General features: G+C 46.6%; 2 protein-coding genes across 2 annotated transcripts; both read left to right on the top strand.

Moving 5' to 3' along the window:
* Nucleotides 1–2567: 2567 nt before the first annotated feature.
* Nucleotides 2568–3578, top strand: LOC124684719 (ethylene-responsive transcription factor 3-like). Its single transcript, XM_047218980.1, has one exon. It carries the CDS (start codon nucleotides 2568–2570, stop codon nucleotides 3159–3161), a length of 594 nt encoding a protein of 197 aa, XP_047074936.1. The 3' UTR covers nucleotides 3162–3578.
* A 10469-nt stretch (nucleotides 3579–14047) lies between these two features.
* On the top strand, nucleotides 14048–14806 carry LOC124684718 (thaumatin-like protein). The gene has a single exon (XM_047218979.1). The coding sequence runs from the start codon at nucleotides 14054–14056 to the stop codon at nucleotides 14804–14806; it is 753 nt and encodes a 250-aa protein (XP_047074935.1). The 5' UTR covers nucleotides 14048–14053.
* The last annotated feature ends 234 nt before the right edge of the window (nucleotides 14807–15040 follow it).

Here is a 15040-nt window from a genome sequence, read left to right as displayed (position 1 = left end):
TCAAAGTACATTTCCGGTATAAGTGATTTACATGATCTCATGGTCATAAGGACTAGGTAACTATGTATCGAAAGCTTATAGCAAATAACTTAATGACGAGATCTTATGCTACGCTTAATTGGGTGTGTCCATTACATCATTCATACAATGATATAACCTTGTTATTAATAACATCCAATGTTCATGATTATGAAACTAACCATCCATTAATCAACAAGCTAGTTAAGAGGCATACTAGGGACTTCTTGTTTGTCTACATATCACACATGTACTAATGTTTCGGTTAATACAATTATAGCATGATATATAAACATTTATCATAAACATAAAGATATAAATAATAACCACTTTATTATTGCCTCTAGGGCATATCTCCTTCAACATCCATTGAGGCCGGCTTTGTGACCCCTTCCGCAGGCCCATCATCCGGCATACTCTTAGGCGGTTAAGCCCGAAATAAGAGCCGAGGCGCTGATACCAATTGAAAGGATCGTATGACGCACCTAGAGGGGGGTGATTAGGTGCTACCAAATTTTTAGTTCATTTTAAATTTAGGCTTGACACAAAGGTAAATTCTCTAGATATGCAACTATGTGAATTTACCTATATGACAACATATACAACTAAGCAAGATATTGCTAGACTAGATATAATAGAGCTAATAAGGGTAGAGGTAACCGAGCGTGGAGCACACGGAGACACAAAGATGATTTCCGTAGTTCCTTCCTTTTGAGGGGAAGTACGTCTACGTTTGGAGGAGTGTGGTCGCCACAAAGGTTAGACCAACGCCACAAAGGCCTCACTCAGGTCTTCTGTGAGCAACGCCACAAAGGCCTAGCCCACTTCCACTAAGGGATTTCCTCGAGGCGGAAAGCGGGTCTTTACAAGGTTTTTGGGGCGCACATCCACAACCGAATTGGAGGCTCCAAATATCTGTAACAATACAACAATAATAACAAGAACCAATCAACCACAAGCAACTAGGGTTTCCAAATGGAACACTAGCAAAGGGTCCATCAATCAAATGAGAGGAAAATGTAAATCGCTTCGGTGAAGATGTAGATCGGGGTCTTCTCCCTCGATTCTCCAAAGATCGAGAGCTTTGGATGGTCGGAGGAGAAGATCTAGTAAATCTTGTGTTTGTTGAAGTGGCTCTAATGGTGGATGGATTTGAGCAGGATTGAGCCGCTTGAGGTGGAGGAGGAAGGGGGTATTTATACCCCTCCCAAATTCGAGTCGTTGCTGGAATTTTGGGGGCGGATTATCCAGCCTAAGTAAGGGGCGAATTATCCGCCCCCGGATTATTGGGGCCGGCCATAAATATCCGACCTGATTCCAGGGGGTACCGAGAGCTCGTCCGGAAAGTCCTTAGCCATTTTTCGAGGGCCGAATATTTTGCAAATATCCGGCTCTGGAATATCCGGCCTTTGAAAGTTTTCTTGCTTCCTTTTCTCTTGTTTGTCAACACAAATTCAGCCGCATATATTTTCTGCACTATATCAACGCAAGTGTATCGCATATATTGTCATCAAACATAGAAAACTATAATTCAAGAGATCTTCTTTAAAAGTATACGGCTAAGGCATCACCATACAAGGGGATGGGGTGGGGTCAACTATTTGGTACAGGCCGCGTTGAGCCTGATGATGGCGAGTGATTAGTTTATCTCCCTCCCTACACTGTTATGCTCGACTATTTTTTTTTGCAGAACACAGTAAGGTGCTCAAAAATATATACATAAACTCGCCCCTATGAACACACACACGCATATCCTACCCCTATGAGCATTTCTGAGAGATTAGCTTCAAGTAATTGATCGGGCAGGTTTCTTGAGATTGACGAAATCACCATTGACACTGTGCTATCGACAGAAACATCGCCTTCTACTTGAGAATATTCCACCCCTAAGAGATACCATTGCGGTTTTATGGAATACTAAAATGTCAAACCAACATGTTGTTAGATGGTTAGAAGGGGAGTGATACCTCAGCCAGCGCACCAAAGTTCAGTGTTGTGCTTGATAAGAAAACCGATGTACATGTTGATGAGATATACAAAGAAAGTTCACCAAAATTAACCGCTTCTTCATTCGTCCTGTACATCTCTTGAGTCAATACATGGTAGCGAGCCGATACAATATCGCCGCCGAATTGTGCCATCCCGGTTTACCATCGCCATCACCCGAATAGGGCGAGTTGGTTGGTATCCAGCCATCCGCCCGCCTGGCTGTGCAGCCGAGAACCGCAATGTGATGCGACGCGCCCAAACGGAAGAACCAGGAGCAGGCACGGCTGCCGACCCAAAATCCACGGAAAAGGGAAATTCTAATATTTAATATAGAGGAGAGGAGAGGAGAGGAGAGGAGAAATTGTGGTGGAGCAGAGCCCCGAGCGGCCACCACCAGCACCCAAGCGTGCGCAACGCGGCGGGTAGGGGAAGCAGAGCAGGGGGAGGAGAAACCAAAGCAAAACCAAAAAACCACAGGGACAGGGGGAAGAAACACACGCCACTAACCAAACCCTAGGCCAGCCAGCCCAGACGACGAGGAGGGGAGCGCGCCGGCCGCGATGCGCAAGGCCAGGCCGCCCCACCCCCACCCGCACCCGCACCCCTCGCCGTCCCCGGAGATCCGCTACCGCGGCGTCCGCAAGCGCCCCTCCGGCCGCTACGCCGCCGAGATCCGGGACCCCGCCAAGAAGACGCCGATCTGGCTCGGCACCTTCGACTCCGCCGAGGACGCCGCCCGCGCCTACGACGCCGCCGCGCGATCCCTCCGCGGGCCCACCGCCCGCACCAACTTCCCCTCCTCCTCCGCAGCCCCGCCGCCGCGGCCCCCGGCCGCGGCGGCCGCGCCCACGCCCGCCACCTCCAGCCACAGCAGCACCGTCGAGTCCTGGAGCGGCGGCGGCCCGCGGGCCCCCGCCCTGGCGCCCCGCAGCGCCGCCACCGCCACCACCGATGAGGAGGACCAGGACTGCCGCAGCTACTGCGGCTCCTCCTCCTCCGTCCTCTGCGCCGGCGCCGAGGACGACGACGACACCGCCGCGGCATCCCGCTCCCCGCTGCCCTTCGATCTGAACATGCCGCCCCCGCAGGACGCCGCGGCCGCCGCAGAGGCCGAACAGATGAGCTGCCGCTACGACACGCTGCTACGCCTCTAGCTACGCCCGGCTTCTTCACGAGAATAGCAAGGATTGGGAGAACAAAAGAGGTCGCAGATCAGATCAGCGCTGCCACGACCCGCTCCGCGCTGCTCTGCTCTTGCCCCTTCTTCAGATCATCTGGTGGTGGATTTCTCTCTCCCCCTCTCGCTAGAAACGGATAATTCTTGCCTCCCTCTTTTTTGTTTTTTTGTTTTTCTTCTTCTTATTTTCTTACCACTTTGATTCGATATGTGAATAATTCAGTCATGTAAGCTGCTGCGAGCGAGGAAATCTGAGCTTTTCCTTATCTTTCTCTGTGGTATTCTTTCTGATGAGTAATCTGCTCTTGTTGGTAACCCCATCAAATGAAGAGGAAACATATGTATACACGTGATGTTGCTGATTGCAACTGATTCATCATCGTTTCAAATCTGTCTGTACCACTGAGTTGTGTAATCTAAATCATTGCAAGTGTTAAGATGTAACATTATCTGAATGCCCAAGCAAGGAGTAGTATGCATTTCAGTCGCTTGTAATACATGATGAAGTTGCTACTGTTTTCTTCTCCAAGCATGTGCATATGAGCAAAGCGGAAAATATACAGCATGGTCATAGGAACCCAAATTATCAACGGTATGTATGCATTACAACTACAAGTTTGCTAGGTGCTATTATTTGAAAGCTCTAATTCTAACTGGAATGTTGAATTGCTTTGCAGTGTTACTTCATTCAGGCTACTCATGTTATAGCAAGTCTTTAGCATTTTGCTGTTTCTTCCAAGCATTCGACTGCGATCCATTGCTTCATTGGATTGCATGTTGCATGCTTGAAGCAAGTTCCGTTGAATAATTGGGATAGGAATGTAGACATGTTTGTCTAGTGTATATGGTTTTAGATGTCACAGTCTGAGGAGTCACAGGCGTGTCTGCTCATCCTTGTCCTTGACTATCATCCTACACAGATGCAAGAATACATGCACAATTCTCCTTCCTCTCATGCTTGCTTCACTTGCCTATTGTGAGCTTGAGGAGTCCTACCTCTTTGTTCGAACTACACATGTGGTCATGTGGATATGTAAGCTGGATACACCCAGTTCCTTTTGGGGTTATCATGATTTGCTACTTGTGTAGGTTCTCCTCCAGATTCAGATGATCGGCCATGTCAATATCGTACTACTTGGGTCATAGAGGTATGGATGAGTTCTGTAGTATGAAACTGCAATTGGAAAAGAAACATTGACTTGTAGCTTGTTGGAAAAATTCTCCCTGTGCTGACTAGCCCCAGAAATGGTAAACTAGGATATAGTATGCTGAAGCATTGACTTGGACCGAATATGGCTGGTCCTTGAAAAGGCAGAATTGGGGCAGCCTTTTTTTCCATTCAGCAGGTTGGTGCAGGCTTTTTAGTTGAACAGCTGATGTATTTTTGCCGGGACAGGATACGCTGTGTTAGGATTCTACTTTACCTTGATTTGACTGACCCGCTGCCAAGAATCTTCCGCGCAATCTATTTGTATCCCCTGGCTTGGGAAAGAACGGGAGTACCTTTTTGCTAACTTGGATACGGTATGAATACAGTTGGAACTGGCAAGAGAAAAGTTCCGTACTCATTTGGAAGATTCTCTGCTCTGAACTCCAAAGGCCAGAGCTGTCAGGTGAATACGAAAAAAGGGTAAATTCTCTCTCTAGTGAAGAAGCATACATAAACCTTAAAATATCATACACAATGTAGGAATGTATGCATGTATGGCACAGGAGTTTGGTAAATATATATGGTATATGAAATTTGGAAAAATAATATCGTAGTGTGTTTTCTTTCACCTGTTAGTGCACTATTTCTTTGCTCTACTTTGGGTTCATGGTCTTTTGAGTTAACTCTCGATGTGCTGCATATATGGTTTTAAATTCGTAGTACTGTTTAAAAAAAACCATTCTACTGTTTTAAAAATGTGATATGAATTTTCATAAACATAAGTATAATGTTGGAAGTAAATACACCTAAAGGAAACCCCATTTGCGTCTTTGCGGTACCAATGCCTTTTAGTTTCGTCTCCTCTGCCTTCTCCTGAGGTAAACAAACTGGTAATGATAGCACATTAGTAGCCAATTGGCAGTGACAGGGCGCCACCGGTGTTGACGCTATTTTCGTCGGCGCCGTTGCGATGAGGAATCATGCCGAATCCGCGTGGTGTCTAAGCCGATCGACGTCGAGTTCAATTCCAAGGAATGGGAACGGCGAGCGATGCGATGGATCCGCCTTCTTCATGTAGGTAGTGATTTTCTACAAAATTACAGGAACAGGAAATCAACCTTCCGTATGTATTTTTTCTTGCAACTATGGAGGAGCCGTCAAATTTTCCATAAGATTAGAACTGAAATGTCATATTTTCATTCTGTCTTTTAATACCTCATCATGATCCCGCGGAAGCCTGTTACCGCACCTTGCTTCAGGCCCGTGGACAGTTCATGATTTCTCAAAAAAAAAAGTTCATGAAGAGTAGTGTCTTGCAGGCCTGTTGGGCTAGAATGAAGTAAGGTCTCAGATTCAGACAGCCTTCTCTTTTTTTTTGAATAAGGGTGCTCCGAAGGGCGAGGAAGCTTCTCATTAAATCGAAACGGAGGAGGTACAGAAGATTACAAAGGACCCCATAAGATCTAAATGCACATATAGGTCCCTAGCATTTGCAGAAAAGACCTCACTGAGAGATGAAGAAATGCATTCAGGCCCTTCTCTTTCCCCGCCGTCGAGCCAGAGGTCTGCTACGTCGCCGTCATGCGAAGAGGCGGGGACGAAACCACTTGCCTCTATGCAGCCGTAGTATGCGACTGCAAACCTCAGTAAGGACCTCACAACGGAGGTTGATTCGCCGGAATCCGTCGCCGGCAATTGGATAGGCCATAGAGTGGCCTTGGATCTGCTCAAGAAAATTGCTTCCCACCTCTGATAAGGACCGCAGAAGACAACATCACCAACGCCGTCTTCATCTTCCTCCTCGCCGCCACGGCCGGCCAGGTTGATGTTGAGGACGTCAAGGATGCTGCTTTGCATCCAACCGTGCTTATTGCCGAGGGCCTTGGCAAGAGGAGCAAACGAAATCCACCCCCCACCTGAGGGGCTTGATCTCCTCGCTTCTCGGCTGCTCTCCGATGTTGCACGAAAACACCAGATGAGCGAGGCCCCTGCTCCTCTCTGGTTGCCACCTGATCCAAATCCTCCCTCTCCACTCCTCACCACCACGGCCGGCCAGTGAGAGAGGGATGGAAAGGCCAAAGGCAAAATCCAGAAAAAAGAAGCAGAACATGAGCTTATTGATGGAGATTCGCGGGGAGGAAACCAGCGCCGCCGTCTCCGACCACCGGAGCACCTCGCCGCGCCGCCACCACCTCCAAACGCACCAGATCTTGCTCAGAAAAGATGGTGCTCTACTCCAAAACGCCGGCATCTCGCCACAAAACCTACATCTACACCTACCAGCTACTCCGGCGCGTTCCCCTCCCCGCCTCCGGCCGGCTGAGCCGCCGGAGAAGGGTTGGGTTCGGCCCGGTCTGGCGAGATCTGAGAGCAGAGGACGGGGGCGGAGAGAGAGGGGTGGAGGGGAAAGTCAAGACGGTTTCGGCCGGTTGTTGTGTGTGGGTACTTAGACAGCCTTCTCCTGCTTGTGCCATCATACGGTCGCCTTCTTCTTCACCTATTCAAACCTCCTTTTCTAAAATAAAAATAAAAAACCCTCTCCAAACCTCTCGTCGCAGCAAGGTCGCGGCTTTGATTCGCAAGTCCTCTGACTCTACTGTAACCCAAAGCTTTACATATTTAAACCATTGTAATTGTGATTCAGGACACACTGAGCCGTTTTGAACTACCGTTAGGCGACCAGGTAAGATATGAAATTATGAAGCCTTGCTATTACACAACATTTTCTTTTTTACCTGGCCGCACATAGACGCAAAAAAGGTACTCCCTCCGATCCATATTAATTGACTTCAATATGGATGTATCTAGAACTAAAATGTGTCTAGATACATCCATATTAGAGTCAATTAATATGAATCGGAGGAAGTACTGTTTTCAGTTTCTGTAAGTTCACATGATACAATAATCTTTGTTTGTAAGTCTACACGACCCAACTGGTGTTTTCTTTCACTTATTTGAGGTCACTGGTGTTGGTTGTCAGTAGAGAGCAAATCGGCATGCTATCTTCTCAAAAAGGCAAAAGTCTTTTCGTTCCTAATAATCAAGAATAAGAGAATTATCTGGAGTACTAGGAAAAAATCGAGTGAAGCAAGATTGCCACAAACTAAAAGCCTAACTATCATGCATGGAGCATTGCCTTCACCGACCGTGAGTATGCACACATCCAAACGTCCAAACTTTCCATCGGAAACGCACTCATGCCACCAAAACAGACAACAAAACAAGGTGCAAAACGTGGATCTCGTCTTGCATCTGACGAAACAGTATCACGTAGTTACATTACCGAAATGCATCAAATTATTTGTAGCAACCAAATAAACTTCGGTTCGAGGGTGCGTACTCCCTCACTCGGTCGTGCTGCTCCGTCTCACTGCACGCGGCGTCCTCGTGTTCTAAATTTAACCGCTATTTGGCCGGTTATACACATGTTACTTGTTATAACAGAAAATTATGGTGTGACTAACTTTTGGTCAATTGAGAACCAAGCTAACTGCCGGTCACGTGACGTCATGGAATCTCGGTTGCAAATCACGTTCCAATCCATCGGTCAAGGCCTTTTCTTGGTTCCAACTCATGTGTAAATAGTCAAATCTCACTTACATCCACAACTAGAAAAAAAATGGGTCGCAACTTGTCTTGCAACTAGCTATCACGAATCACGATGCAATCGGACTGAGTTCTAGGCCGATGAAAGCATACACAATAAATTCTAGTCAGCTGACTCTAAAAAATTAAAAATTATATTTTAGCTGAGTTATAGGAGAGAGAAAAACGAGAAAGAAGGTAGGTGGGTAGCCAGCTCTAGCACTTGCTGCTAGCCACTTTGTGAGAGTGGATGATGGACTATGTATCACTAAAGTTATATTTTTTTGTAGCTCACTATTTTAGAAAGCAGGTGACATGATAATATATCAGAGCCAGCAATCGACTCTACTATTATTCGTGCTTAGAGAATTACAGCTAAACTAAAAGATAATAATGCTTCCCTCCTTCCTAGATATAAAACGTTTTGAATGCTCAAATAGAACCGTCAAAGTATGATATATTTACGAATGGAGCTCCTACCATTCAAAACTTTATTCTTTATTCAAGTACGTATTTTTTTTAAAACGTATGACCAACTTTATTTATCAGTTATAAGGATTACATCAGATCGCAACAGAGGTAAAAGAAAATTTGGAGCTTGATCAATCCAAACTTAAGTGTCCGATCCTCTAGCTATCCTAGCCAACTCATGAGCTACTGCATTAGCTTCCCGAAAAGAATGTTCAAACAACACTCTCGAGAAATCAGAAGAAAGATGGTAGCAGTCATCAAAGATGGCCGCCGCAGCCCCGCTAGAGTACGTATTTAATGGCATAATTTTCCTGAAATATGTAACTCAAAAAAAAAGATGGCCCATGGCTGCCCCGGGCAGCGAACGCGGCTAGGGATGGCACCCGCAGGGTATGGGTACGGGTAGAGCTATCTTATACCTGTACCCATCACCTTCATTCTTACCCGTCACCCGTACCCATACCCATCAACGGGTACAAATTTTTCCCATACCCGTCACCCGGCAGGATAAATGGGTACCCGCGGGGGAAAATACCCGTTCTTAGAACACATCAAATTGATAAAAAAATATGACCTGAGGTGAAGCGATCCTAAATAGGGGACTAATCCTCACTAGCCTACCAGCAATTGTGAGACCGGAAAGCTTGAGGTTCAGCCTAGCAACGTGAAGGCGTGATTAGAGAAAAATTAAGTACTTCAAAATATTATAGCGGCCTACTTATCAAATTTTGATGGGTACATGGGTCCGTGGGTATGGGTTCTACGATCCCATACCCGTACCCGCCCTATCCGATGGGTATGATATTTTTCCATTTACAAATTCATGAGTAATATTTTGTTCCATACCTGTACTTTTATTGGGTTTTACCCAATGCCATGCTGGAACGCGGCACCGGCCTTGCGCTCGGCCGCTGCACACCGACACGTACGGACACGGCACGCCTCGCGTGCTCTCTCTCTCCCTCTGCCCCAAAACTATTTTCTGACCAATGCACGTCGGGACAGGCATACCTGCATGGCTGCAAACGACAGCCACGCTGCTGCCCAAGACCAAGACCAAGGCCAAGGGAATCTCTGCGCGTCGACAGCGGTCCATCTGCCCATTTTCGCGACCGTTCGTCACACACCGTACTCACATGGGCTCGCTCACCTGCTCAGCTAGTCGGCCCGGAGCACTTCACATCAACAATGTAAAGAAAACCTCTGAAACTGATTTTCGAAATTTCTCCCTCTACACATATAACTATAAGATGTCATACCACACCGTTTTAGGAACCTAAAACGTCTTGTATTCCTATGGAGGAAATAGTGGAAAACGTGACTCGTGTCTCTTCCCGCTAATCCAGTTGGCGGCAAGTCACCTTCCGCGAGCTGGTGTGGAGGAAACTGACTTTGGGCCAAGTGAGCCTCCCAACACACATGCCACGTGGCATTTTCCACCAATTTAGTTGCCGAAATAACTTCCTGCCATTTCAGTCAACGACCGACCAGGGTATTTTTGGTCAATTACGTTTACAGTGGGATGGGCTTTGAAAATTACAAAATGCACATGGATATAATTGAAAAGGACTGAGAAAATAACACAAAACACGCACTATTGATGTCTTTGTTGCACAAATAATCACGAACATGGGACCCTGCCCATTAAGCAGTTTAGTACTCTTGTCCAAAATATAGATAGAGTGAGTAGTCTACCTGCAACGGAGACGGAAATAATACAAAGAGAACACGGCTCCGCCGATCCGATTTCCAACTTGAGTAAAAAACGGGTACGTCTCGACGCAGTATTTGTTTCTGTCGGGGAGTCGAGACCACGGTCCCGGTTCAGTTGACTTCACACCACGCATGCACGCCTGCGTCGAGCCGTCGATCCACATCTGCGTGCGTGCAATAATTTATTTTCCCATCGTCTGCGTAGGAGTTTGTCGTGGCCGGCCTGGGCAGATCACGGGTTGAGGCCACACATCGCACATGCGCGCCGCATCGCGCGTGTACTCTAGTTCGGCCACGACAATCGCTAGCATTCAACGCTCATAAACAAGAAACTCACGCACGCTCATGGTGTAGTCTAGGCATTTATTCCAACAAGTCGAAACCTGCCTTGTCATCACGCGAACTACGGCTGCTCGGATTGTCGTTCCATCTCCGTGCTACGGTGAACCACCCCAACGCGAAATGGAAAAAAAGTCCAAAACAAACTTTAAAATTGTACATTCAGATCCCGGCACCGTCGTCGCCGCCACCGGGAACGGCACCACTTGGGGCAACGGAAGTGTGAGCCCCCACATCGAGATCAACATACATCCTCTGCATCGGCATCAAGGCCTGGAGGAAGAAGATGCACGAGTGGACATAGCACCCGACTTCGGAGTGGCCACTTTGACCAAGGATAGCTACGACAGAAAGATGCCGTCACCGTCCTCACCGACGAAGAAACGCAGCTTCCGGCTTGATAATCACCGCACACTCACCGATATTCCCCGGAGCTCTAAATCGATGGACTGCTCACGACCACGAGGAGGAGGAAGAGCCACCAAGAATTCACCGAACCCATAGCTAGAGGGAAGTACCAAAATCTCCACGCCGCCGAGGAGAGCACACAGCTTCATCTCAACTCCTCGCCACCACTGTCGTCCAGTAGAAGCTCCGTTGTGCGTCGCAAGAAGCATTGCCCCTCCCTCTCTCTTTCGGTCAGGGGTGCTCTTCGTCGCATCACCTCAGTAGCAGAAGAAGATCCATGGCTCCTACTTTATTTGCAGAGACAGGTGGCTCCTCTTCGACGCCATGCCCCACCCACAGAAGCCACAACATCAAAAATAAGAACCCTAACCCCTATATCTTGCCGCCTAGATTTCGAGGTACAACTCCAAAAATGCCATTACGGGACGACAACGACAAGAAGAAAACCTATTGCTACAACTATGTTGACCGCGATCGGCACCTTTCCTAGGCCAGCTCCGGCCCACTAATCTGGCGGAGAGGCCATCTAATCGGCCCGAACAGCCATGGAGGACTCTCAAGGTACGGTATCACATTTAAGGGAAAAAAAAATACTAGAACAAGTCTACTCCAATTGATAGAGATTTAGAATGCCAATTTTCAGGATTAGGAGTTGAAAGCCCGACTTAGTTTAAGATTTGTTTTGAGCTAATTACACCTATAGTCCTACAACTTGTCCATCATGTGAAGGTTTAGTCCTACTACTTGCAAAGTGTGAAGTTATGGTCCTACAACTTGAAAATCATGTGAAGATTTGGTCCTCAATCAATCAAAATCTGACATGTGGCATAACAGTTTTTGCAGAAGCACCCCTAATATTTTTAGCTGGCACATTGGACCCTTGACGTCTTCTTACATGTGGGACCCACCTGTCAATGCGTATCCGAAAAAATAAAATCAAATGCGCGCCTACAGAGGTTCGAACTCGCGATCTCGTGTTCCCAGTAAAACCACAGTAGCCACTAGATCATGAAGCTCGTTGTGATATACATGAGGACGTTAGCTTATTTTATCTAAGATAGCTAGATAGAAAAGTAAGAGGAAACAAATAAAATTTTATTTGCTGGGACGAGGTTTCGTACTCGCAAGATACAGACGAACTGCCTCCTAACCATACATTTCTTGATGTTCTATGTTATAGCTTTATACATTTGTTTAGTGTCTTTTTTGCTATTTCTCGCCAGGATGATACTTACACATATTTTGAATTTCAAAAAAATTGAAATAAATTTTTTGCACGTACATCTTCGGGTGCTATGCGTTCACAAAGTTATTTCATAAAATATGACTTTTGTAAAAAAGATAAAATTCAGTTTTAGAAATAATACTTTTCATAAGATAAATTTTCGCATATGACAGGTGGTCTAATTTCTACACAAAAATTACAGGCCGCTTGAATGGAGAAGACATGTTTTTATACAAAGTAGTAAGTAGTATAAAACAATAGAAAAACACAACCTTTAGAAAACTATTATTTACCACATGTATATTAAAACTCAATTTACTCTGTATTATAATATTTAAAGACAAAACACTCTATCATATAACATAGTATATATATGTTGAATTGTATTTGTAATCTAATGTATATTTATCAAATGAAACATAATACTAATGTTTTCACAAATTTTACATGTCCATGTTTCTCCTATATTTTACTTACTTCACGAGTTGTAGTAACAATATATCAAAGACGGTGATGATTTCTCGGTTAATTTAAAAATAATTTATACCAGGTAGTTATCAATGTGTCTAGTAAAGTTCACAAGTGACATATTCTCATGTATTTTACGTACAAATATAATTCTTTTCCAAAAAACCGTCCTTAGCGTCGACTTAAAAATAGTTATTTCTCCATCATCCCAATAATAAGGGAACTTATAAAAAAATACTCTGAGGCTAGAGAAAATATATCTATTCATGAAATCTAGGCTTGCAATAACGAATCGTGCACTATAAAGTTTTACAAACATGTTCTAGATCTAGCTAAATGGGGGTGTACATTACTTAATTCTTCATGGACATCTCCGAAGCTAGGGAAAAATACATCTCTTTATGGCGTTTGCAATAACAAATCGGCACTATGAAGTTTCTAAAAACAAATGCTTAGTTGCGAAAGTTGTATACACTAAACTAGTTTAGAACAAAGGGCCATGCATTTGTATTTCACAGACGACCCAAGAATCATTTAACGGAATAGTTTATTTTTTATATTCTTAAATTGGCTAGCATAGATGGTTAAAAGCTCTCAAGAATAATGAAAACATGCATCCATCTTATATATATACAATCAAAGATAAAACGACAACATTCATCCATTAATCTTTTTAAATTACATGCTATACAATTTTCCCAAAAAAATGTGCGTGCTGCTAAAATTGGGTAGCTTCATGTGTTCTAAGGGTGGTGAAAAAATCATCCTAATTATTGATAACAATAATACGTGCAGAACGTAGACCACATATGATGCTTGGCTTAGCGGTAAACACTATTTCGGTGTAGCAACAGGTCACAGGATCGAAACCCAGCCCAGCCGAGCGCAGTAATTTTTATTATTTCAGCGGAACTGACAGGTGGGGCCCGCATTAAGATGGCCACAGAGCTCACTTGCGCAAATAAAAAAATATGAAGGATCTTTTTGCAAAATCTATAACGCCACATGTCACCTTCTGATTAACTGAGGACCAAATCTTCACATAGTAGACAAGTTGTAGGACTACATTTTCACGTTCTGCAAGTAGTAGGACTAAACCTTCACATGATGTACAAGTTGTAGGACTATAGGTGTAATTAGCTCATTTGTTTTAGACTTAAATTTCAGCGGAGAGTGGAACCGTGAAAGTTTGTCACGTGAAATTTCCTTCTAGCGTTCTTCGGAGGTCGGAGTGGATTTTCACCTGAATTGTTACAAGCAGTAGATAGGGCTTTTACCCTGACTACTGTTCAGCCTCACATGGGAAAAAGGTCTTTTGATGATGGTTAGGTTGATCTCAAACTTTACAGCTTGCCGACCCAACGAACCAACATTTTCACCCTCGGTACCCTTCATTAAATACAACACGCCCGAACCCCACAAAATCACTCCAAGCCTCACTCTGTCACCCACTCTCACTCGTAGTGTAGCTCGAGAGTTTACGAGCAAGCAGCCAAGAGAAGCACTGGGAATGGCGACGGCGGCGGCCCTCGTGGCCACCAGCCTCCTGGTGTCGCTTCTCCTCCTCGCGGGCGGCGCGTCGGCGGCGACGCTGGCGCTGTACAACAAGTGCGGCGAGACGGTGTGGCCAGGCATCCAGCCGGGCGCCGGGAAGGAGATCCTGGCCCGCGGCGGGTTCCAGCTAGCCCCGAACCGTGCCACCTCGATCCGGCTCCCCACGGGGTGGTCGGGCCGCGTGTGGGGGCGGCAGGGCTGCCGCTTCGACGCCGCCGGGCGCGGCAAGTGCGCGACGGGCGACTGCGGCGGCGCGCTCTACTGCAACGGGGCGGGGGGCACCCCGCCGGCCACGCTGGCGGAGATCACTCTCGCCGCGACCCCCGCGGCGCTCGACTTCTACGACGTGAGCCTGGTGGACGGCTACAACGTGGCCATCGCCATGGCGCCGTACCACGGCTCCGGCGCCAACTGCCGCGCCGCCGGCTGCGTCAGCGACCTCAACAGCGTCTGCCCCGCCGGCCTGGCGGTGCGCGGCGGGAACAAGGTGGTGGGGTGCCGCAGCGCGTGCGCGGCCTACGGGAACGCCGAGTACTGCTGCACGGGGCAGTTCGGCGGGCCGCAGCAGTGCAAGCCGACGAACTACTCGAGGCTGTTCAAGCGGGCCTGCCCGAAGGCATACTCCTACGCGTACGACGACCCGACCTCCATCCTCACCTGCAGCTCCGGCACCTCCTACGTCGTCACCTTCTGCCCTCACCGCCGCTAGAGACGCCCGCTGGTTGAGCCAGTGCTTGGCGCATGGCATTGTTGCTGTTTGTTCTTGGTTCTTGCTGTCTCGTGGTACTGTTAGCGTCGGGATAATAACACTAGTAGTGTTAGTAGAAGCGGTGAACTGGTGATCGGTATACTGCTCAGGCTGTGTTTGTTACAGCTTCCGCTGTGGAGAATCGGCAGTGGGGAATCGGCAGTGGGGAATCTGAAGTGGGTAGAAATTTGGTGT

This window comes from Lolium rigidum, chromosome 1 (genome assembly GCF_022539505.1).
Source record: "Lolium rigidum isolate FL_2022 chromosome 1, APGP_CSIRO_Lrig_0.1, whole genome shotgun sequence".
Lineage (NCBI taxonomy): Eukaryota > Viridiplantae > Streptophyta > Magnoliopsida > Poales > Poaceae > Lolium > Lolium rigidum.
Note: the sequence above shows the minus strand (reverse complement) of the source record. Positions and strands in the feature narration are given on the sequence as shown.

Bases quoted from the DNA above. Each gene is read 5' to 3' on its own strand.
- LOC124684719 (XM_047218980.1), top strand. From the start codon at position 2,568: ATGCGCAAGGCCAGGCCGCCCCACCCCCACCCGCACCCGCACCCCTCG.
- LOC124684718 (XM_047218979.1), top strand. From the start codon at position 14,054: ATGGCGACGGCGGCGGCCCTCGTGGCCACCAGCCTCCTGGTGTCGCTT.